This window comes from Rana temporaria, chromosome 3, assembly GCF_905171775.1.
Source record: "Rana temporaria chromosome 3, aRanTem1.1, whole genome shotgun sequence".
Lineage (NCBI taxonomy): Eukaryota > Metazoa > Chordata > Amphibia > Anura > Ranidae > Rana > Rana temporaria.
Genome location: NC_053491.1, coordinates 445030076 through 445055540, shown reverse-complemented (window position 1 = coordinate 445055540; position 25465 = coordinate 445030076). Strand labels below are relative to the sequence as shown.

The window sequence follows — 25465 nt, the reverse complement described above, 5'->3', positions numbered from 1 at the left end:
TTAACGGCTCATGCGCCGTCCGCCTACATATCCCAGTGTGCATTGCTGCAACGTACGCCGCACGGGCCTATTGATTTTGATGTGGACGTAAATGACGTAAATCCCTATTCAGGGACGACTTACGCAAACTACGTAAAATTTTCGAATTTCTAAGCGGGAACGGCGGCCATACTTTAACATTACTATTCCAACTATTTGTTGGAATAACTTTAGGCCTGATAAAGCGTTACGTAAACGGCGTATCTGTACTGCGTCGGCCGGGCGTACATTCGTGAATAGGCGTATCTAGTGATTTACATATTCTACGCCGACCGCAATGAAAGCGCCACCTAGCGGCCAGCCTAAATATTGCACCCTAAGATAGGACGGCGTTTAAGTGTATCTCTGTTTGAGAATACACTTAAACTTAGGTCGGCGCAGATTCTGAGTTAGGTCGGCGTATCTACTGATACGCCGACCTAACTCTACCTAAATCTAGCTATTGGTCCGGGGAGTGTCCTCAATCCGGGGACTGTCCCTGGAAACCGGGGATGTCTGGTCACCCTAGGATAGATTCATGCATAGCATGAATCTATCCATGGCCGCTGTAGCCACCCCAATATTCAGGCGTCCGGTCCCTTTCAGACACCTTTGGTATGAATTAGAGTGGAGACTGCAAGCCTTGTGGACATCCTTCCCAGAAGGGTTGGAGCTTTTATAGTTGCAAAGGGCGGGCCAACTCAATATTGAACCCTACGGACTAAGGCTGGGATGCCATTAAAGATCATGTGCGTGTAAAGGCAGGCGTCCCAATACTTTTGACAATATAGTGTATGTTGCCATTATGCTTTTGAGTGGAGTGTCAAGATTAGTAATCAATTAGAAGAGGATGACGCACACTGATGATGCTGCAGAGGATGACTCAGTCAAGCATCGCAGCCATTATACATTTAGTAGAATGAACGGAAAGCAGCTGGAGGAAATGCCACATTAACAGGATAGCTTTATGCTTATATCCTCTGGTGGTGAGTGTGGACATGACAGACAGGGCAGCATAGCATGCAATATGCAGTGTTTCTCAAAGTGGAACTCCCCTTTATTGGTTGGGGAGAAATCTCCAAATGGGGACATGCTTGGCAATATAAAAGCTAAAAAGAGTTCTAACCTTTCCCAACTCTATACATAAAAAATTCTGACTGCAGTTGACCTTCGAGATTTAGGCCATGGGAAATTTGCTAGTTTCCCCTATCAACACAGACAGGCCCGTCGCTACAGGACAGGCAAAGCAAACAATTGCTTGGGGCCCCGAGCTGGCCTGGGGCCCCCAACTTCCCCTTTCCACGGCTGTAGCATGGCCGAGCTCCTCTTCTTTCCTCCTGTCCATTTTGCTTGGGGCCCCCAAATTCCTTCAAACGGCCCCGAACACAGACAGTTTTAAGGCGAGAATCCCTCCTGCCAGGCCATTTTCTTCACCTGTCGGGAGCAAATTTGGCAGGCTGGTTGTACCCAGGTGTGTACCCATTTAGCCTGCTGGACCAGCTAAGATTCGAACCGCGTATGGCCAGCCCAAACCATTTAAGGACATCAACTGGCAAAGAAACAGATTATCTTGAAGGCTTACCCTCTGATCCACTTATACTTCCCTATCCCAGCCCTCACCTGCCACTCCAATCCTCTGTTGGACCTGGGAGCCCAAAGCCCTGGATAAACTCTACGATGGCATCCTCTTCCTGTTCAGGCTTGGTGATTGGCCATTCATTCTCAGGCATTGCTTCCCATTTGCTTCCCAACATAGAGAAGCACAAGTAGTTACCAATGGCCCAAATAGAAGGGAGGAGAGTACAGGGAATTTGAATATAAGCGGGTCATAGGCTTTCAAGATGCTCTGTCAGCTTCGAAAACAAGATCCCTCCCCATACCACCAACCTTAATCTGACCCTTGGGTTGACCACAGTACTTAATTATATCACCTATGCCCTAAAACTACGTTGAAAACCCCTAAATTAAAAAGTAGCAGTACGGCTGCACCAGCCAGTGGAAAGCAGTAAAAATTTATGGAGAAAAAAAAAACAGGAGACTTGTCGTAGTCACATGATCTGCTCCCCTCCAAGTATGCCCTGCCCCACCTAGGGAACTACGTTAAGCTTCTCAGCAGCTAGAATTTTGTAGCACCCTATAGTAGTGTTCTAGAGAAGATAGGTAAATTTAAGCAGGCCTGGCTGGTTTCTAGACCTGTTTGTTTTCGTTTTGGGCAGGGAGTGGCTCAGGGTAGGGCTGGGTGACTCACAGGTGGTGTCATCAGGACCTACCATTTCTTTCCAGAGGCTTCTAGCACTTTCTGGAAAGAGGGAGGGGAGGTGGAGCCACCTGGGGTGTTTGAGGAGCTCTGACCAATCCCCGATCTGGATTGGCAGGGGGCAGTCCTCCCTAAATACCCAGGGTCAGCCCAGCTGGGAAGGAGTTGTCGGGAGGAAGAGTTGGAGTGAGAGGGTGCAGAGGTTGTCATGGGCCTTTGAGGGAGCCCCCCAGTCTGGAGGACGACGACCTTGGGCCTGGGCTCGGGTGCAGTCAGGACCACTTTCAGGAACACATGAGGAGGTACAGGATCAGAGGCACAAAAGAGAGCAAGGAGAGGACAGCAGGAGAGAGCACTGCTAAGAGACAGGGAGGACACCTGGTCAATAAGACCCCACATCTCTCCTCCAGGCTGGAAAGCATGAGATCGGTGAAAAAAAATTCACCGATCTCATGATCAGTGTTGCTCACTAGCCGCAATCGCGGCTTTGTTTACTTACGGGTACCCGGGCGTGACGTCATCACATCGTGCCCGGGCCTCCGACGGTCATAGAGATGACTGGTGACCATCTGGTCACCAGTCATCTCTATGCTTCCTGCCTGCGCTGGACGATTCCTTCTCCGGGCCCCCGATAGCACGGGAAAGCCCGGGGAAGCACGATGGCGGCGGGAGGAGACACCCCCCTCCCGCTGCCTATAAGAACGATCAATCTCCAGAAGGCTTATTCCTGATCTGCAAAAACAGCATTTGGTAGTGGCGGCCGGTGGCTGTGCATAGTGTCACCAGCCCAGGGGGAGATTTCCACCCTGCCCCCCCTGCCAGCCCTCCCCTGTGTTAGAGTCACATGATCTGCTCTCCTCCAATTATGGAGCCCCCCTGCTACATTGAGAGAATTCTATTAAGCTTCACTGCAGCTAGACTTTTATGAATGGGTGGGTGAAGGCTCCAGTCTGGTCCCCCCTCCTAACACGAATTCTCACTAACCTGTGTAAGAAAGATCAGTATACTTACCTATTTTCAGGCCGCTCCAGTCTGGTCATGTGATCTCCCCTGTGTCAGCCAGAACCAGCTGCATGGGAGAGGAGATAGTGCTCCAATTTTCACCATGTCTTTCTGATTCTTCTCCTGGCCAATCATGAAGCAGGTCCTGAGACCCGTCAACCCAATTGGCCGAGAGGAGAAGTGATCTTATTGGCCACGGAGCAGGAGGAGGGAGGAGACGCAGGGGAAGCTGAGGAAGAGGAGACATAGGGTGAACCCGCCGCCCGCCACCCGGATGAAGCGCTGCCCAAGACGTAGATGGGGTAAGTGTGGGGCTGGTGACCGACCGACTGGGGAGGTGTCTGTGGCTCGGCTGACCAGGGGGGGTCTGGGGTGGCAGCAGGTGGATGGTTTGCCCCCCCCCCCAAAAAAAAAATATACTACCAGACACCACTGTATCTCTTCCCCAGGTAAGTGACACACACGCACCTGACCACCCACATGATATAAAAGAAAACGTGATTCATCAGACCAGGACACCATCTTCCATTGCTCCGTAGTCCAGTTCTGATGTTCTTGTGACCATTGTAGAAGCTTTTAGCTGTGGACATGGGTCACCATGGGCTTCACAGCCCCATATACAACAAACTGCAATGCCCATTTTTTTCTGCTTTCACGTCAAATTCATGGACAAAATGCTCACTTGCTGCCTAATATATCCCAGATGCCATTGTAACGAGATATTCCCTTTACCTGTCAGTGGTCATAATGTTATGGCTGATCGGTGTATATTAAAATTAATAAATGTCCAGAAGTAGAATGTCCATCATAGTTCATCACACAGGTCTAAAAAAAATGCTTTGTGCAATAATTAGACAGTGCATCTAAAAATTACTTTCCTTCAAAAAAAGCCACCAGCAAGTGTTCCCCTCCACCAAGTGTGCCAAACACTCACCAAACTCTATGGCTGGTATACCAGCCATAGAGTTTGGTGAGTGTTTGGCACATTAGGTGGAGGGGAACACTTGCTGGTGGCTTTTTTTGAAGGAAAGTAATTTTATAGTGTAGACTCGATTCAAGCCGGAGCCATCAGCAGATCTCCCAGAGATGATCTAAAAGCCACACAGCCAACACTAATTTAAATTTGAAGTGTCTCACCCAACACTGGCATATCCCGCCATAGGTGTGCGCAGCCTATTGCATTAGGTTGTGCACCCCAAAGCTCAAAACACACGTACCTTTCTCTGCAACCTTAGCTGCACAGGACAGTGAAGGAATGGGGAGTGCTCTGTGCTGAGCGGCTTCCTGTTCTTTCACAAACTGAAGCATAGTAAACGCAGTTTATTATGCTTCAGTAAAAAATGTACACATTAAAGAGGAAGTAAACCCTGATGGGTTTTACTTCCTCTTTAGCTTGCTGCTGAAAAGCATAATGGGCTAGTAGTCTGTTTAGACTCCTGATATTTCACCAAAGCCCCCCAATGGGGCTCAGAAAAAAAATTGTAAAAAAATAACATAAACAATAAAAAGAATATTGTAAAAAAATACCAAAAAAATAAAAGCATAAAAAAGTAATAAAAAAATAAACTACTGACACCAACCTCTGCCCTACTGGCACTGTCCATTGCCCTGTTGCCCTATATATATTTACATACATGTATGTTTGAGGTTTGGGGTGCACACCCTAATGCAATACCTATGATCCCCCGCAACAGCCGGGGGGGGGGGGAGAGCAGAGGAGGGAAGCCAGCAGGACAACAAGGGGGGGGGGGCTGGGAATTAGGGAGAATTGGCAACCTACATAGTGATTAGGGTGTGCCCAGGCACACCTGGCACAACCCCCGCCCACACCTATGTATCGTGCATGAACTTGTAAGCCGACTGGCTCCAACCTACAACCTACAAACTAGCTGCAAGCACAGACCCATAAGGCCGTAATCCCGTGGTAGAATGCATCCAAAAGCCTCGCCCTACACACGTTTCATCTACTGACATCCTCCTGGGGACATTTAATAATGTAATATACTGTATGTACACTAATCACTGGATTGCATTATATTCTGATCATTTTGCACCGTTGGTTTGATTGCATATAATAGGTTTATTTAATTGGTATTCACTAATATTTTGCTTTATTCCAGAGCAAACTTTGTTATTAACCACTTCCAAACAGGGCATTTTCACCCCCTTACTTCCCAGGCCAATTTTCAGCTTTCAGTGCTGTAACATTTTGAATGACAAATGCGCGGTCATGCAACACTGTAGGTTTAGGCAGATATGTATTCTTATACATATCTTCGGTAAACAAAAAAAAAATTGCATCATGACTGTGACATTGCGGCGGACATATAGGACACTTTTGACACTATTTTGGGACCATTTACATTTATACAGTGATCAGTGCTATAAAAATGCACTGATTACTGTATAAAAATAAAACGAGTCGCCCTTGGGACTCCCAAGGGCGACTCTTTTTCTGCATATGCATAAAGGGATGGAGGTGTATCACCGGTGACTGCAGACCTTTTATCTTTATTTGATTACTGTATAAATGTCACTGGCAGGGAAGGGGTTATCACTAGGGGGCGATCAAGGGGTTAATTGTGTTACCTAGGAAGTGATTCTAACTGTAGGGGGAGGGGAGGAAACCGATTAGTGTTCCTCTGTACTGGGAACACACCATCGGTCTCCTCTCACCTGACAGGACGTGGATCGGTGTGTGTTTACACACACCGATCCATCTCCCTGCTGTGTGTTAGGCAATTGTGGGTGCCCAGCAGACATTGCGGCCGCCGGGCAACGCGCATCGGCTCCCAAATGACATGCCGGACGCGCGCCCCCTAGAAGCTCGGGAAGCCAAAGACGTCATATGATGGCCCGCCCGGAGGGACAGAGGGTTCCTGCAACCATCATATGACAATGAAGCGGTAGGGAAGTGGTTAATTTTCTATTCTTTGGAGGGCTTTTTTGCTGTTGCATTGGTCTAACACTTAATTCGTAGCACAGTTCACTATTTATTCAATTAGGCTGTGCTGCATGCACATGTGTGAACATGGAACATAGTGACAAAATGAGAGAGCGCAGGGAGCAGAGGGATGACCTCATCAGTGTGCTGCTCCTCTTTCACCCAATGCCCAATCAGCATTTTGAACAAACTTTGCTGCAGCAATGCAGGCGAGGACCTGGCAGTGCTGTCCAACAGGGGTGTTTGGAGCACAAGACTGGTCAAACATAAATACATATAAAATATATAATGTAGTACAGCCCTCAAAAATTCCACTCGCCTGCTCGCATTTTGTGAGTGGAATTTAGTGCAGGGCGAGTGAGGAGCAGGGGTGGACCAGGCTGACCGTTTCCTGGCTGAAGCGATCAGCCAGAAAAATGTCACCCGGAGGACACATCTCCTGCTGTGTGTCACGGAGCTGGGTCTGTGTTCAGCGCAAGGGCGGATCCAGAGTCTAGTCTCGGGAGGGGCACTGCCAGAAAATAAGGTGTTGCTTACAGAACTCTATTAGGTGTCCGATGTGTCCGCTGCAATGTTGCAGTACCGCTAAAAAATCAATGATCGCCGCCATTACTAGTAAAAAATATTTAAATATAAATGCCATAAATCTATCCCATAGTTTGTAGACGATTGTCAGGGACTGCAGACATGGTACAAGAGATGGTCAGAGACTGCAGACATGATACAAGAGATGGTCAGAGACTGCAGACATGGTACAAGAGATAGTCAGAGAATGCAGACATGGTACAAGAGATGGTCAGAGACTGCAGACATGGTACAAGAGATGGTCAGAGACTGCAGACATGGTACAAGAGATGGTCAGAGACTGCAGACGTGGTATAAGAGATGGTCAGAGACTGCAGGCATGGTACAAGGGATGGTCAGAGACTGCAGACGTGGTATAAGAGATGGTCAGAGACTGCAGGCATGGTACAAGGGATGGTCAGAGACTGCAGACGTGGTATAAGAGATGGTCAGAGACTGCAGGCATGGTACAAGGGATGGTCAGAGACTAAACACATGGTACAAGAGATCAATGCAGCCTCATCAGTGCCCACCATTGCAGCCTCACTGTGCATATGAATGCAGCCCCACCTTTGTGTATAAATTCAGTCCCACTTTTGTATATTAATGCAGTCCCACTTTTGTATATCAATGCAGACCCACTTTTGTATATCAATGCAGACCCACTTTTGTATATCAATGCAGCCCCACTTTTGTCTATGAATGCAGCCCCACTTCTGTATATGAATGCAGCCCCACTTTTGTCTATTAATGCAGCCACACTGTGCATGGCACTCACCATGGCATTGCCTCGATCACACACAGCAGGTATCTCCTCTCCCGACGTGTGTCATGGAACAAACAGGAGCTGTAGGTCTGTGTTCGGCTCTAGCAAAGTCCCACCCTAGACGGGCTTGTGTGATAGACAAAACACTGATTCAATCAGTGTTCCATCTCCATCTACTATCACATGAGCAGGTCTAGCACAGGCAGCACAGCCGAACACAGACCCAGCTCTCACACACAGCCAGAGATGCCCGGTGTCATACACGCAGGAGAGAGGGGAGTGCTGCAGTCAGCTACAGCTCAAAGCAGCCTACCAGCCCTGGTGATGAGAGAGGGAGAGAGAGTTAGAGACTCGGCAGCGGGAGCTGCAGGCACCGCAAAGCAGTTTAAAAGCCAATGTGACATGATTGCCTCGGGGGGGGAGAGCAATTGCCATGTTGCCATGTTGCCCCCCCCCCCCTGGATCCGCCGTTGCCACAAAGCAGTTTAAAAAAAAATAGTAAAAAAAAAAAAATTTTTTTTTTTTTTTTTTTTAAAGCCAATGTGACATGATTGCCTCGGGGGGGAGCAATTGCCATGTTGCCCCCCCCCCTGGATCCGCCGTTGCCACAAAGCAGTTTAAAAAAAAATAGTAAAAAAAAAAAAAAAAAAATTTTTTTTTTTTTTTTTTTTTTTTAAAGCCAATGTGACATGATTGCCTCGGGGGGGGCAATTGCCCTGTTGCCCCCCCCTGGATCCTGGATCCGCCGTTGGTTCAGCGGCGTGGTGTAGCAAGGTCCCGCCCCCCTAGACCGGCTTATGTGATAGTATATTGAATCAGTGTTCCGCCTATGAAACAAGCCAGTCTGGGGGGGGCGAGACCTTGTTACACCACGCCGCCGAACACAGACCCAGCTTCTTGACACATAACGGGAGATGCCTGCTGTGTGTGCGATACAAGAGGAGGAGGAGAGAGAGAGAGAGGGAGGGGAGCGCTGTGTGTGTGATACAAGAGGAGGAGGAGGAGGAGAGAGAGGGAGGGGAGCGCTGTGTGTGTGATACAAGAGGAGGAGGAGAGAGAGAGAGAGGGAGGGGAGCGCTGTGTGTGTGATCCATTATCCAGGTGAGCATTTGATGGGGCACAGTGAGGCTGCATTGACGGGCACAGTGAGGCTGCGATCAGGGGCACAGCGAGGCTGCACTCAGGGGCACAGCGAGGCTGCACTCAGGGGCACAGCGAGGCTGCACTCAGGGGCACAGCGAGGCTGCACTCAGGGGCACAGCGAGGCTGCACTCAGGGGCACAGTGAGGCTGGTGACGAGTAACTCTTAAGGCCTGGCTAGTGGCCCTGATTTTTAGTACACAGGCAACAATAGGTTTACAGAACATACAGGTAATCTATTGGAAAGATTTCCTTACCCAGATCTGCAGTTTCACTCTCTTCTCGTTCCGGTATACGGTCTTCACTTTGAAGTCTATCCCCACCGTGCTGACGAAGGCTGAAGTGAAGGAGTCATCCGCGTAGCGAAAGAGAAAAGAAGTCTTCCCCACACTGCTATTCCCGATAATCAGGAGCTTAAACATGTAATCGAAGCTCTGATCGGCGGCGTCTTTCTGGGGTTGGCGCGGGTCGCTAGCAGATGCCATCTATGGAGATAAACAGTCTTCTTACTATACATCTAACAACTCTTTTCATATTAAAGCAATATTAAAAACTCAAAAAACAAAAGTTTAATATATTGCAGCTTACCAATCTTTATATATGGCGGCTGCATTGTTTTTTTTTTTTGATCCAGCCAATAACACTCTTCCTGTCTTCCTGTGACTGTGGATAGAGGAGCAACAGAGACACACTTAAAGTGGGAGTTCACCCATTTAAAAAAAAAAAAAAAAATCTCCCCTTAGCTTCCTGCTCGTTCGGTCTAGGGGAATCGGCTATTTATATTAAAATAGGTGCAGTACTTACCCGTTTTCGAGCTGTATCTTCTTCCGTCGCTTCCGGGTATGGGTCTTCGGGAGCGGGCGTTCCTTCTTGATTGACATTCTTCCGAGAGGCTTCCGACGGTCGCATCCATCGCGTCACTCGTAGCCGAAAGAAGCCGAACGTCGGTGCGGCTCTATACTGCGCCTGCGCACCGACGTTCGGCTTCTTTCGGAAAATCGTGACGCGATGGATGCGACCGTCGGAAGCCTCTCGGAAACCTGTCAATCAAGAAGGACCGCCCATTCCCGAAGCCCATACCCGGAAGCGACGGAGAGAATGCGTCTCGTAAACGGGTAAGTACTGCACATATTTTAAAATAAATTGCCGATTCCCCTAGTAATAACGAGCAGGAAGCGAAGGGGGAAAAGTGCCCTCTAAGGGTGAACCCCCGCTTTAAAGAGGTTGTAAACCTCCCTCTAATGTTTGTACCTATAGGGGAGCCTAGAATAAGGCTTACCTATAGGTACTGTAAAGACTTACCTATAGGTACTGTAAATATCTCCTAAACGTGTTTAGGAGATTTTTACTGTATACTGAGCTGATGATGTCATCGGCGCATGCGCTCTGAAGGAACGGCCGCCTGTGCCGTTTCTTCAGAAGTCAGTGGAGTGACCGGTGGCTTCCGATATGCGGGCGGCTGGCATTCTGTAACTGTGGGGGAGGGGGCTTCTAATTTTGACTGTAATATCATCCTGGACCACAAACCTTCCTCACTGTGCTAAATGTTTTCTGCTGCACCATTGGCATGGTTATATCTTCTTAGTCCTCTCCATCAAATTATCAGAAATTTGTGCTTAAATTAGAACTATGGGCAACACTTTTTTTTTAAATTTTGGATAGAGTAAGGGAGGGTTAGAGCCCCTGTCAGTTTATTTTTTTTACCATCCCTGTCCCATTGCAGAGATTTCCTCTCATTTCCTGCCCCATAAACAAACAGGAAGTGAGAGGAAATCTATGCAAGTTAAGGGAATCCATTGCCCCCCCCTCCCCAGGCCCTCAGAACTAGTGTCCCCACTCAAAAATTTCAGGGCAGGTCTTAAACAGAAAGGGTGAGGCCTTGACAGGAAGGGGTGGGTCATATTTAAATTAGGGGGTGCACAAGTTTAGTCAGGCCTAGGGCAGCACAAAACCTAAATACACTACTGACTCCAGGACATGTAAGCGTCCTATTTTTAAAAGTCAGCAGCTACCGTATATGTGGGGGTGGAACTCCGCTTTAAGTGGTTAAACTGACCTCATTTGCAGACCAAAGTTCATCCCTTTGTTCTAAAAGAACCGAATGATACAATGTGTATTTTTATCAACTTTCCCTACTTTCACACCTATGCGTTTTTTTATTGCGCTTTGCATCTTACAGAAAAGCACTACAGTCCATTTAACATGGTTTGCTATGGTACACATTCACATTTATGTGTTTTTCAGCCAGTGTATTTTTGGAAAGGGTCAGTTTTGCCAGCAAAATAAATAAATAATAAAATCTGGGAAAAAATGGCGTGGGGTCCCCCTCAATCCATACCAGGCTTTGGGTCCGGTATGGATCTGGAGGGGAACCCCACGCCAATAATTTTTTTTAAATGGTGTGGGGTCCCCCCCACAATCCATACCAGACCCTTATTTATGCATGCAGCCTGGCAGGTTAGGAAGGGGCGGGACTAGCGAGTCCCCCCTCCTGAACCATACCAGGCCACATGCCCTCACCTTATCCCCATGTTGATGGGGACAAGGGCCTCTTCCCCACAACCCTGGGCTGTGGGGGTCTGCGGGTAGGGGAGCTTATTGGAAGCTGCAAGCCCCCAGATCCCGCCCCCCATGTGAATGAGTACAAAAAAATGTAAAAGTGAATAAAGACAGTATAAGAGCTTTTGACAAGTTCTTTATTAAAAAATAAAAAAAGCAATTTCCCCCGATGTAGACCCATCATCAATTATGAAGCCCACTGCACCGCTGGACCCGAAAAATCTAGAAAAAAAAAAGAGCTATGCTCACGACGAGCAGGTTTGCCTTCACTGCGTGTGATATTTTCTAAATAACTAAGGACCACACGTCATCTGGTAGCATTCCACAGTCCACAGTCATCGACCAGTGCATGCTGGGCCGCCAACGTTACAGGGGGGTGTGTGCCCTATACTCATTCACATGTTAAAGGGGGCTTCCAGTTTCCGATAAGCCCCCCGCCCACAGACCCCCACAACCACAGCTCAGGGTTGTGGGGAAGAGGCCATTGTTCCCATCAACATGGGGACAAGGTGCATTGGGGTGGGGGGGCAGAGCCCCTCCTGCCCTAAAACACCCCCCATGTTGAGGACATGTGGCCTGGTATGGTTCACGTTCATCCCCTCCCTTTCCTGACCTGCCAGGCTGCATGCTTGGATAAGGGTCTGGTATGGATCTTGGTGGGGACCCCACGCCGTTTTTTCTTCCAATTTGCTTTTGCTGGCAATTCTTTCTTTTTTTTTACATTCAGCTGTCAGCGGGGAACCCCGCTGACAGCTGATGACTCATCGATTGTTAAGGCCGCTCTTTAGCAACCAGCTATATTCAGTATGTTTAAACAGAGACAAAAAAAAAAACACAAAATGCATGAAGAGTGCATGCAAAAACACATTAAAAACGAAGGTTTAAAAACGCAAAATGCACCGCAAAACAGCCCACATAGATGTGAATCTAGACTTATAGCTAGATTCAGATAGCCAGGCATATCTTTGAGGCGGCGTAGCGTATCGCATTTACGCTACGCCGCCGTAAGTCAGAGAGGCAAGTGCTGTATTCACAAAGCACTTGCCTCCTAAGTTACGGCGGTGTAGCGTAAATGGGCCGGCCTAAGCGCGCCTAATTCAAATGTGGAAGAGGGGGGCGTGTTTTATGTAAATGATTCGTGACCTGACGTGATTGACGTTTTTTACGAACGGCGCATGCGCCGTCCGTGGACATATCCCAGTGTGCATTGCTCCAAAGTACGCCGCAAGGACGTATTGGTTTCGATGTGAACGTAAATTACGTCCAGCCCCATTCACGGACGACTTACGCAAACGACGTAAAATTTTTCAAATTTCGACGCGGGAACGACGGCCATACTTAACATTGGCTAGGCCAGCTATTTGTTCTACTAACTTTACGCCTGAAAACGCCTTACGTAAACGGCGTATCTTTACTGCGACGGGCGCACGTACTTTCGTGAATCAGGGTATCTCGCTGATTTACGCATTCTAGGCGTAAATCAGCGTTCATGCCCCTAGCGGCCGGCGGAACTAGACAGCTAAGATACGGCGGCGCAGGCCGTCGTATCTTAGCTAGGTTTAAGTGTATCTCAGTTTGAGCATACACTTAAACTTACAACGCCTTAGATTCCGAGTTACGTCGGCGTATCTACTGATACGCCGGCGTAACTCTTTGTGAATCTGGCTATAAGTGTGGAACATCAATGCAGCAATCCTGCAGAGAATCCTCATTTCCATGTCTTGCATCTACAGTTTTGTTTTATTGGTGGTGAAGGAATCATTGCCTTGTCAAGGTGGAGGGGTTTAAGTCTCTGAGATCACCAAGGCCATGCTGTTTGGAACCTTGTGCGCTTGATAGATCATCTCTACTGTAGCCAACAAGGCTAAGGGGAGAGGCCAAAGAGCATTCTACAGAAAAGATTCCCATACAAGGACTTTTTCCCCTGACCTCCAACATGGAAATCGTGCTGTGCCACCCTCATAATCTTTCCATTCTGTCAGACTAAGACCTCTTTGTTGGCCTGGCAACCGTAGGTTAAGAATTGAGTACTATGGGATAGGTCTAGATGGACCAGACCTGTACAACAGATGAAGGCCATTGGAATGCAAAGACGTAATCTCTGAAGATAGAAGGCCATGACTCATCCAATGACACACACACACTTATTCATTTATATAGTCTTCCTCAAAGAAATCTTACATTACCGGTGCCTTGGCAAGACCAGAGGGCAGATATGACTCTTTTATAGATATCTTACTACAATAGAAATCTTACATAGTTTTTGCAGATACGAAAGTCAAACAAGAGTAGTACAATTTGCAAGGAATTTAAATCACTCAACTTTTGCAATACTGCATTTTGTTTAAATAAAGACAGTATACTCTGCAGTAACAGAGAAGGGTCATGTTCTACGTGTAGGTTTTCTGTGCACTGCAACGTGAATGATAATACTATAACTAGTCTAAAGTGCACTAACAGAATGGCTAGGATATGGTGCAATCTTCTGAGTGGTACCTTTTAACATAAGCAATAGGTGAAGGTCTCTATCGAGCAGCTGTAAAGGGACAGTCTTTAGCCCTAACTCTTCAGCCGGCTAGAACCGGGGCCCAGTTGTACTGTTGGTGCAAAAGTCCCAGTGAAGCCTGCAGGCAGCATTAAGGCTACCAAGCACTAAGGCTACATCTATGGCTGTATGGTCTATCTATGACAGCAAAGCTCTCATTGGAAGAAATAGCACCCCAAAGTGGGATACGTGTGATTGTGTTGCAGGTAAAGCCCATGTAAAGTGGCTCCCTGTGAAAGTACCAAAATCCCTTAAAGTTGTAACTTGGCAATGCCCACCTTTGCATTCCACTGTGCAACACTAGGACCCCTTTGTAGTGATATAGTAGCATGGGTAGATAATTAATATTTAGTTATTATAATGATGATGTGAGTGATTTCCAGCAGCAACTCGATTCTTCCAGAGAGATGCACTTTATTGACTTCCAACACAGAACAAAGTCCATTAGATCAAGGGCGGCTGGTGCTCAAAATTTTTGGGAGGCGCAAACAAACTAAAAAAAACCCCATCAATTGCAGCCTCACTGTGCCCATCAAACGCAGCTCCTGTGCCCATCAATTGTTGCCACTGTGCCATCAAACGCAGCCACTGTGCCGATCAATTGCTGCCAGTTTAGCCTATCCGTCAGTTAGCCCCCTCAAATACCACCAGTTTGCCGCCCAAAACACACCCACTGCTGTTATTCAGATGGCCGGCGCTCAACAGGGGGCCGGACACCTGAATAGTGGGCGGCAGCGGCGACAATAGATAGATTCATGCAATGCATGAATCTATCTATTGGAGATTGATGGGTGCAGGAGAGGGGGGGGGGGGCTGCACTCTTGCGCCCACTATGGACGCACCGCCACTGCATTAGATACTTGCAACAGATGACAAAATCCAACAGAGTAAATATGACAAAGAATAGTAGCCTTCAGAGCAGTGTTAACAACCGTCCGTATTTTTACGGACAGTTTGTAAAAACGGGCACTTTTCCCCCCCGTTCGTAAATGTTCGTGGTTGCGGAAATGTGCCAGTAAAAATAGCCAAGATCGGTTCGGCTTGGAACTGTGCATGGAGATTGGAGGCAGGGGATGATCGTGGCTGCGGTGGAACCGCAGAGGGGGATGGAGGCAGGGGGGAGATTGGAGGCAGGGGGTGATTGGAGGCAGGGGGTGTTGGTGGCACCGCAGAGGGGGATGGTGGCATCGCAAAGGGTGGGGATGGAGACAGGGGTTGTTGGTGGCACCGCAGAGGGGGATGGAGGCAGGAGGAGATTGGAGGCAGAGGGAGATTGGAGGCAGGGGGTGTTGGTGGCACCGCAGAGAGGGATGGTGGCACCGCAGAGGGTGGGGGATGGAGACAGGGGTTGTTGGTGGCACTGCAGAGGGGGATGGAGGCAGGGGACAATGGAGGCAGGGGGTAATTGGAGGCAGGGGGAGATTGGCGGCAGGGGGTGTTAGTGGCAGGGGGTGATTGGAGGCAGGGGGTGATTGGTGGCACCGCAGAGGGGGGTGGTGGCATCGCAGAGGGTGGGAATGGAGACAGGGGTTGTTGGTGGCACCGCAGAGGGGGATGGAGGCAGGGGACGATGGAGGCAGGGGGAGATTGGAGGCAGAGGGAGATTGGAGGCAGGGGGTGTTGGTGGCACCGCAGAGAGGGATGGTGGCACCGCAGAGGGTGGGGGATGGAGACAGGGGTTGTTGGTGGCACCGCAGAGGGGGATGGAGGCAGGGGACGATGGAGGCAGGGGGTGATTGGAGGCAGGGGGAGATTGGCGGCAGGGGGTGTTAGTGGCAGGGGGTGATTGGAGGCAGGGGGTGATTGGTGGCACCGCAGAGGTGGGTGGTGGCATCGCAGAGGGTGGGGATGGAGACAGGGGTTGTTGGTGGCACCGCAGAGGGGGATGGAGGCAGGGGGAGATTGTGGCACCGCAGAAGGGGTGAAGGCAGGGGGTGTTGGTGGCAGAGGGGGATGGAGGCAGGGGGTGATGTGACTAAATAATTTGCCCTTATTATATCGAAAATAACAAAAATATGTTTTTTTTACCTTAAATCACATTGCTATTTGCCTAGCGTACTTGTTTGTAGCCTAAATACTGAAATTTGCACCTAAAAATGTAATTTGGTAACTTTTGTGAAATGCCAGTAAAAACGTGGCTGCGCCAGTAAATTTCGGGTGTCGTGCCAGTAAATTTCAATCTGGTAGGTTGGCAACACTGCTTCAGAGTCCCATTTTTCCTAGACAATTTCTAGACCTGTCCCTTCATATTCATGGAGAATGACAAGACTGACTGCCAGCTTGAATCGCCCCCCCCCCCCCCCCCCCTGAAATACTAGTACACTAGGAGGGAGTTTCTGCTAGGTCAACCCAAAATACTCTTTGATCTTATTTTTACCCCCTCAAGTCTAATTACCATCAATAAATACTTCTTCTATGGTCCTTTATCATCCTTAAGTATGTAAAAAATGTACCCTTTGAAAAGTTCAATCAGGTTTACAGGCCATACCTCACACACCTAGGTAGACTTGCATAAGATCAACATATCAAACGGTCTTCGGCTGTCCCTTTGATATGTTAAAATTCAGTTGGCTTGGACAACTCAACTGAATTCCTGGTCAACATGGTACTGTAATATAATATCCTACATAAATCTCCATATTACAACACCCGTGACAGGTGACTGACAGCTAATGTTTCCAGGATGCTCTGCTGCAAAAGCAGCCATTTGCGACACAACACTCAATTAAAGCAGAACTAGAGGTAAGCAGCCAAATACACAAAGGGCCAGATTCACAAAGAGATACGACTGTGTATCTACAGATACACCATCGTATCTCTGACTTACACTGGTCCTATCTATGCGTCTGATTCATCGAATCAGTTACGCATAGATTTGGCTAAGATCCGACAGATACAGTTACAGTTACACTGTGTTACACTGTCGGATCTTATTTTCAATTTGAAAATGGCGCGGGGGGCGTTCCCGCTGATTTACGTTGAATAATATGTAAATCAGCGAGATACGCAAATTCACGAACGTACGCGGACCCGACGCAGTGTTCTTACGACGTTTCCGTAGCGGCTTTCCCGGCGTATACTTACACCTTCTTTTATCAGGCGCAGCCAATGTTAAGTATAGCCGGCGTTCCCGCGTCGCTTTTAATTTTTTTTACGTCGTTTGCGTAAGCCGATTCAGAAACCCGCGCGTCGCTAGTTACGCTCACGTCGAAATCGCTGACGTCCTAGTGACGTCAGTGGGAGCAATGCACGCCGGGAAATTCCGCGGACGGCGCATGCTCATTTAAATCGGCGCGGGAACGCGCCTGATTTAAATATTACACTCCCCCTAGTCGCGGAATTTGAATTCCGCTGGGGGGATTTACGATCCGCCGCCGCAAGTTTGGAGGTAAGTGGTTTGTGAATTACCCACTTGCCTCGCAAACTTGCGGGAGCGGATCTTAAATCAGGTAGATCGAGCGGATCTAAAGATCCGCTGATCTACGTGAATCTGGCCCAAAGTATGGACTGTTTGACCAGTAAAAAGATTTGTCATTCTGTTCAGCTAGTCTTGACATTTACACAGTCTGCGATACAGGCCAGCCAGGCCCTTGACCACCTTTTTCATCACTGCAGGTAAAGCCCATCTCCGAGCAAAGCTCTATCCCCCCTCCCAGATGGTCAGAGTTCAGCTTTAAAGCGGGAGTTCACCCGAAAAAATTTTTTTAACATTAGATTGAGGCTCATTTTGTCATGGGGAATCGGGTAGTTTTTTTAAAATCGAAGCAGTACTTACCGTTTTAGAGACCGATCTTCTCCGCCGCTTCCGGGTATGGTCTTCGGGACTGGGCGTTCCTGTTTGATTGACAGGCTTCCGACAGGCTTCCGACGGTCGCATACATCGCGTCACGAATTTTACTTTCGGAAAATCGTGACGCGATGTATGCGACCGTCGGAAGCCTGTCAATCAAATAGGAACGCCCAGTCCCGCAGCCCATACCCGGAAGCTGCCGAGAAGATCGCTCTCTAAAACGGTAAGTACTGCTTCGATTTTAAAAAAACTACCCGATTCTCCTTGACAAAAAGAGCATCAATCTAATGTTAAAAATTTACTTTACGGGTGAACCTCCACTTTAAAGTATTACAAATTGGTCAATGACTTGCCCTACCCTGTGATTGGATAGCAAATCTCAGATGGCCAGCTTTAAAGCAATATAGATTGGTCAATGACCCACCTCATCCTGTGATTGGATAGCGAAGCTGAAATTACTGGTGAGATCACTCTACTCTCTCTACTCTCAACAGCAAGCTAGCCCCGCACATTAAATCTAAGGCCCAGATTCACAGAGAGCGGGCACACATTACGCCGCCGTAGCGAAAAAAATGTACGCCACTCCAACGCAGCACAGAGAGGCAAGCATGGAATTCAGGAAGCCAGTGCTCCCCACGCTGAGTCGGCGTGGCGGAGGTTTCGAAGGCGCAGGGCGGCGTAGGTGGAAGTGGGCTTGACCCATGCAAATGAGGCGTGACCCCATGCAAATGATGGTCCGAGTGCCAGACAAGTACGTTTAACGAACTGCGCATGCGCCGTGACGTGGACGCATCCCCCTGCGCATGCTCACAACCACGTCGGAACAACTGCCTAAGATACGCCGGATCACTGCGTAACCTACGCTCAGCCAGACACATGTCCAAGGTAAAATACGCCGGCTTGGCTGGCTTGTGTTCCCTGGTGCAGACCTTTTGCATGTCTGCTGCTGGGTTACACCTCCTTTATGGGGCTTAACTTTACGCTGGATGTACAACTTACGCGCACCTCGTACATGGCGCTACGCTGTCGTAAGTCCTCTGAGAATGCGGGCCAAAGTCTCCAAATACTTACCTCCGTTCCAGTGATGTGTTGTCCGCAAGCTCCCTCGCCGGCATTAACATCTTCTCCTTGGCTTTTTCGGGGTGTGGAGTCTTCAGCCATCTTGATTGGCCGGGAGGGGATGGATAGAACTCCCGTGAACAGGAGTTGCTTTATTCCATCACTGAGTTGTGCCGAAAATGTACACGGAGCTGCGCATGCGCACCTCAGTGTACATCCGAAAGATAATTCTTCACAGGCAGGAAAGTTCGTTTTGTGGAAATAGAGACATAGCATATCTGTTCTGCAATAAAGAGCCTGCCTGCTTGCAATTTTAAAAATTTGTCGCGTTAGCTCCGCATTAAATGTGAAACATCCGTGACCTCGCTGAGAGGGCTTGGGCAATGCTGGGGGTGTAACACAATAACCAATAATTGCCTAAGCAAAACTTTTCCATTCACGGATTTTGTACGGAAAGAAAACCTTTAACAACGATAATACAGAGGAACAATGTCTCCTTATACATCCTTATTCAGCAATGGAAAAAAAAACGAGCGCAGATCATTGTGTAAACAGACCGCGACAATTGCATACAATAAGCTCCAAAGGTAACGCGGCACAACCATACCCCTCCTTCTGTATCACCTGGCTGATCAGTCAGCACTCAGGCACAGCAAATGTCCGTATACAAAATCAAACCCTGGAGGAAAAGATTTGTATTTAGATAATAAAGAGACCCTGTCATAAAATAAACCTGGTAGTTTCCCTTAGGCCTGTTACTCCTACCTCCTATCTGTTCCAGACCTGCTGCCTCATTTAGGGCCAGATTCAGAGATAGTTAAGCCGGCGTATCAGTAGATACGCCGTCGTAACTCTGAATCTACGCCGTCGTAAATTTAAGCGTATTCTGGAAACCAGATACGCTTAAATTAGGCTAAGATACGAGCGCCGTAAGTCTCCTACACCGTCGTATCTTAGGGTGCATATTTACGCTGGCCGCTAGGTGGCGCTTCCGTTGAGTTCGGCGTAGAATCTGCAAATGAGCTAGATACGCCGATTCAGAAACGTACGTGCGCCCGGTGCATTTTTTACGTCGTTTACGTAAGGCTTTTTCCGGCGTAAAGTTAGTCGAACAAATAGCTGGCCTTGCCAATGTTAAGTATGGCCGTCGTTCCTGCGTCGAAATTTGAAAATTTTACGTTGTTTGCGTAAGTCATCCGTGAATGGGGCTGGACGTAATTTACGTTCACGTCGAAACCAATACGTCCTTGCGGCGTACTTTGGAGCAATGCACACTGGGATATGTCCACGGACGGCGCATGCGCCGTTCGTAAAAAACGTTAATCACGTCGGGTCACGAGTCATTAACATAAAACACGCCCCCCTGTTCCACATTTGAATTAGGCGCGCTTAGGCCGGCCCATTTATGCTACGCCGCCGTAACTTAGGAGGCAAGTGCTTTGTGAATACAGCACTTGCCTTTCTGACTTACGGCGGCGTAGCGTATATGCGATACGCTATGCCGCCTCAACATTAAGCCAGTCTCTCTGAATCTGGCCCTTAGTGTCTCAAAGCCACTATAAATGGCCCTTGGAATGAAGAAGTGAAAATCAACATATTCCCCCATTTCCACCAACATCATGGATGGAGGAATCTCCACTGCTGGGTATTGTTTTCAGGCCGCCATTGTACCTGCAGTTTCCCAATTACAGTGGTGTTGCCAAACAGTGACTGCATTTCATAGGATGCAGCCACCGTTCAGGTGATAATTCTCCACACTGCTCAGTCAATTCTTTAAAAATGACTTGAAAAGCAGGGTGATGTTGGCAGGACAACCCACAGCTCAAACTTTGTCTATTTTAGCAGGAACTGGCTGAAAATTGAGCCCTCTATGTGGGCATTAAAGGGGTTGTAAAGGTTCCTTTTTTTTTTTTTAACCACTTAAGACCCGGACCTTTAGGCAGCTAAAGGACCCGGCCAGGTTTTGCGATTCGGCACTGCATCGCTTTAACAGACAATTGCGCAGTCGTGCGACGTGGCTCCCAAACAAAGTTGGCGTCCTTTTTTTCCCCACAAATAGAGATTTCTTTTGGTGGTATTCGATCACCTCTGCGGTTTTTATTTTTTGCGCTATAATCAAAAATAAAGCGACAATTTTGAAAAAAATGCAATATTTTTTTACTTTTTGCTATAATAAATATCCCCCAAAAATATATAAAAAACATTTTTTTCCTCAGTTTAGGCCGATACGTATTCTTCTACCTATTTTTGGTAAAAAAAAAAATCGCAATAAGCGTTTATCGGTTGGTTTGCGCAAAATTTATAGCGTTTACAAAATAGGAGATAGTTTTATTGCATTTTTATAAAAAAAAAAATTTTTTACTACTAATGGCGGCAATCAGCGATTTTTATCGTGACTGCGACATTATGGCGGACACTTCAGACAATTTTGACACATTTTTGGGACCATTGTCATTTTTACAGCAAAAAATGCATTAAAAATGCATTGTTTACTGTGAAAATGACAATTGCAGTTTGGGAGTTAACCACAAAGGGGCGCTGAAGGGGTTATGTATGACCTATTTTGTTTTTCTAAGTGTAGGGGGGTGTGGCTGTAGGTCTGACGTCATTGATCGTGTTTCCCTATAAAAGGGATCACATGATCGATGACGCCGCCACAGTGAAGAACGGGGAAGCCGTGTTTACATACGGCTCTCCCCGTTCTTCAGCTCCGGGGACCGATCACGGGACTCCAGCGGCGATCGGGTCCGTGGGTCTCGCGGTCACGGTCACGGAGCTTCGGACCGGGTCGCGGGCGCGCGCCCGCGACCCACGGCTGGGCACTAGCACAGGACGTACCTGTACGTGCTTGTGCCCAGCCGTGCCATTCTGCCGACGTAAATGTGCAGGAGGCGGTCCTTAAATGGTTAAATAACAAACGTGTTATACTTACCTCCACTGTGCAGCTCGTTTTGCACAGAGTGGCCCCAATCCACATCTTCTGGGGTCCCTCGGTGGCTGTCTCGGCTCCTCCCCTTATCAGCTAACCCCCTTATGGGAAGCTGTCTCCCAAGGGGGTTAGCTTGCGGGCGCTCTCCCGTGATACAGTCGGTGGCTATACCGTCGGAATTGCCGATAGCGGTGCGGTATTAACCCCCGCTAGCGGCCGGAAAAGGGTTAATATCGCAGGCAATGCGCCTCTGCAGAGGCGCATTGCCGGAGGTATTACCGCAGTGTCCCATTGTTTTCAATGGGAGGGAGTGGGGGAGGAGCAGTAAACACAACGCTCCTCTCACCACTCCAAAGATGCTGCTGGCAGGAGTTTTGGAGCGGTCCCACCAGCGCATCGCCTCAGTGTGAAAGCACTCGGCCTTTCACACTGAGACTGCAGGGCAGGAGTTTTTCAGGCGCTATTTTTAGCGCTAAACCGCCTGAAAAACTCCTCAGTGTGAAAGGGGTCTTAATTTACTTTAATCAGCCTTATATAACTCCTTTTTCTCCTTCTCCATCTAATTATTACGGTATTTTCCTGCTATTTTTTGTTGTTCACTTCTATTTTATAAACAATTAATAATTAAAACGTTTTTTTGTTTTTTAATATTTTTACACCTTTAACACATATTTACTTGTTTCACATTGAAAAAAGCGTAAAAATTTAAATAATAAAACAAAAAATAAAAAAATGTATTTCATTTGTTAACAACTTTTCAATGCTTTGTACTTTTGTTGACAACTAAAGCGTAAACAAAACAGTTGGCGGCAAGTATCGGTGGTTGGCATCGGTGAGCGCTAAAAAAAGTATCAGTCCTCGTACTCAGGGCTGGTGTTAGAAATCACAGGGCCCCCATACAGCCTACCAGCCCCCCACCCCCCGTCACTCCGAATATATCAAAAACGTATTTTCACAAAAAATACACTAAAATCATTATTAGCGGACACAAACATAACACAGAACCCATTTGTTGTGTTGTATTTTACATTTAAAAACATTTTTTTTACAACTTTTTTACCGTATTTATCGGCGTATACCGCGCACTTTTTTGCCCTTAAAATCAGGGCAAAATCGTGGGTGCGCGATATACGCCGATACTCGCTTCCCGCGCTGTGTTTGAACGCGGCCGCCGACATATACCGAGCGCAGTACACTCGGGTATGCTCGGCTCCCCTCGCGGTTTTGCGAGAGAAGTCGAGAGGAGCCGAGCGTGCCCGAGTGTACTGCGCTCGGTATATGTCGGCGGCGGCGTCCGCGTTCAAGCACAGCGTGGGAAGCGGGTATCGGCTCAGAGACCAGCGCGGGAGAAGCGGGGAGGACACCACGAAGGCCGCAGACGGACGCCGGACCGGACAAGGCCGCCGACGGACGCCGGGCAAGACACCAAAACTGTAAGTAATAGTAAAAAAAAAAATCAGGAATTTCACGTCCAGATTAGGGGTGCGCGCTTAACGCCGGAGTGCGCAATAGGCCGATAAATACAGTAATTATTTTATTTTAAAGTATTAAAAAATGATTTATTACGATGTTTATATGTTTTTTTTTAACAATTTGTTATTCTTTTACAGGACAGGGAAGCCTGCTGCATTGTGGGGTGTTAGGGGGGGCATACTGGAGGGGGGGGGCGGGTCAGAGGCAGGAATTACAGGAAAGATGGTCTGTGTCTCTCCCTGCAGCAGCTGAAAGCTGGCAGGAGGGGGACTAACTGGCTTTCAGCTGCTGCAGAGAGCCGCACAGGGCATCTTTCTGCAACTGCCCCTCTGCACCGATTCCCCCTGCTGTTTGGGCCCCCCCTGTGTACCCGGGCCCCCTATGGTGGTTCCCTCTATGAGCAGCCCTGCTCATACTTTTTGTAATAAAAATAATATCGGTGCATCCCTAGTGCAGATTTCAACAACAGCTTTTGAACTTACAGGTCACATCCCTACATTTGATTTTAGCGATTAGGTTTAGATCTACTTTAAAACTTGTATGTTTGGATTGTAACGGCTGCACGAGTCGCACAAACACGGGAGCAAATGGAAAAGTTTACAATAGAAATGGAGGAGGCTGACAGATGGAGGAGATAACGAGCCGGCGATGAAAGGTTTCCATTAGTGTGACCATCTGTCACTTATCAGCAGGGACACCCCTTATTTTTAATAAAAATCATTATCCCCCCGTTCTCTTTATTTCCTAGTTCTCAAATATAAAAAAATATCAGCTATGGGACGTGGGCAGAAATCCGACAGAAACCATTATATTAATGAGATAACAAACTTTACAGTACAGCAATCCTCCACGGGAAAAACATTAGCGCAGTCCATGTGCACCCCTACAACACAGCAAGGATTCACAATTAAAGATATTTTTAGATTTATATAATAATAAATAATTATTAAAATAAACAATTCATTTAATAAAAAAACAATTATAAAAAATAAATAAAAAAAACCCAATTAATAATAGTTGTTATACTAAAGCCTAGTACACACGATCGGATTTTCCGACGGGAATTGTATGATGACAGGCCTTTTTCAGAAAATCCGACCGTTTTCACTCTCCATCGGACAATTGTTGTCGGATGTTGGATAGCATGCTTTAACATTTTTTCCGACAACAAACGTGCGTTGTCGGATTATCTGATTGTGTGTACGCAAGTCCGTCGGAAAAAAAATCCAAAGTAAAAACACGCATGCTCAGAAGCAATGCTCACCATAAGACAACATTAGCAGAAGTTGCCCAAAGGGTGGCGCTAAAGTGTGTATGAGGCTTAATAATTTATTTTGGATCGGGGGGGGGGGGGGGGGGCGCGGCCGAGTGATACAGTCGGTGGCTATGCCCGCCGCTGTATCACGGGAGCGCGCTCGCAAAAGCTTTCTACCATGCAAGCTCGCTCGCATGAAGGTAGAAAGCTTTTGCGAGGAGGAGCCGAGACAGCCGCCGAGGGACCCCAGAAGACAGGATTGGGGGACATTCTGTGCAAAACGAGCTGCACAGTGGAGGTAAGTATAACATGTTTGTTATTTTTTTTTAAAAAATGCCTTTAGTGACTCTAAGGAATGAGCCTTGATGCCGCGCATGCGCTGTGTAGCTGATCAGGTTCGGAAATTTCCGTGGGCTTCGTTTGTCAAGCAGGGAACCATATCGATAGGGGAACTAGCTCGACAAGACACCGGCAGGCTGGCATGAAGCTAGTACAGGGTGGGCATCACCAGCATCAGAACTCCACGGAAGTCCTGCTCCTCCTCCCGTCTGGTACCATGGCCATGCTATAGTGAAACTCGGAAGGTAGAACTCTCTTGCGAAAATGTGGGGGGCGAAGCCTCACCCTCCTACCTGTTGTAAAAAGCATTCACATGGGCGTTCCAAACAGGTCAGCTTTTCAGGCAGACCTGATCAGAAGGTCCATGGAGCCCTATGGACAGGAGGATGTAAATAGAATTGTGTCCGTTTACACCGGCCTACCTCCAGGTCTGTCCCGGTCTGATGAAAAAAGGGAGAAGGACTGCGCCTTTTTCCGTCTCCGCAGACCGGTTTGGAGGTAACCTGATGGAAGCCCAAAGAGCTGACGGGTCCATTCTGCAGAAACTGCATAGACACAGATGTGACGTCCTTCATGTTCCTCTCTGATCAGCTCACAGAAAAACAAAAGCCTTTGTAACGGGTGTCCCTTTTTGGGCATAGGGTGACTGAGAACTGATATCTCGGATTACATGAGATGGGACATTAATGATAATTCATATATTGCAGGATATCTTGAGATATTACAAGTTGTTAAAGTCTGACTCCAAATGGAGTGTTTTCATTCAATGGGGGGACACATGCTTTTGAGGTGTTGATTGAGGCTGGCTCCTGAAAGACATTCCAA

At 47.8% G+C, this 25465-nt stretch overlaps 1 protein-coding gene across 1 annotated transcript in view; it reads right to left on the bottom strand.

The window, feature by feature from the left end:
• RAB3D (RAB3D, member RAS oncogene family) overlaps positions 1-25465 on the bottom strand; it is a 58220-nt gene that overhangs the window by 25412 nt on the left and 7343 nt on the right. The window contains exon 2 of the mRNA XM_040346535.1: positions 8949-9176. Coding sequence (XP_040202469.1) covers positions 8949-9176 — 228 coding nt within the window. The remainder of the gene's footprint in view (positions 1-8948; positions 9177-25465) is intronic.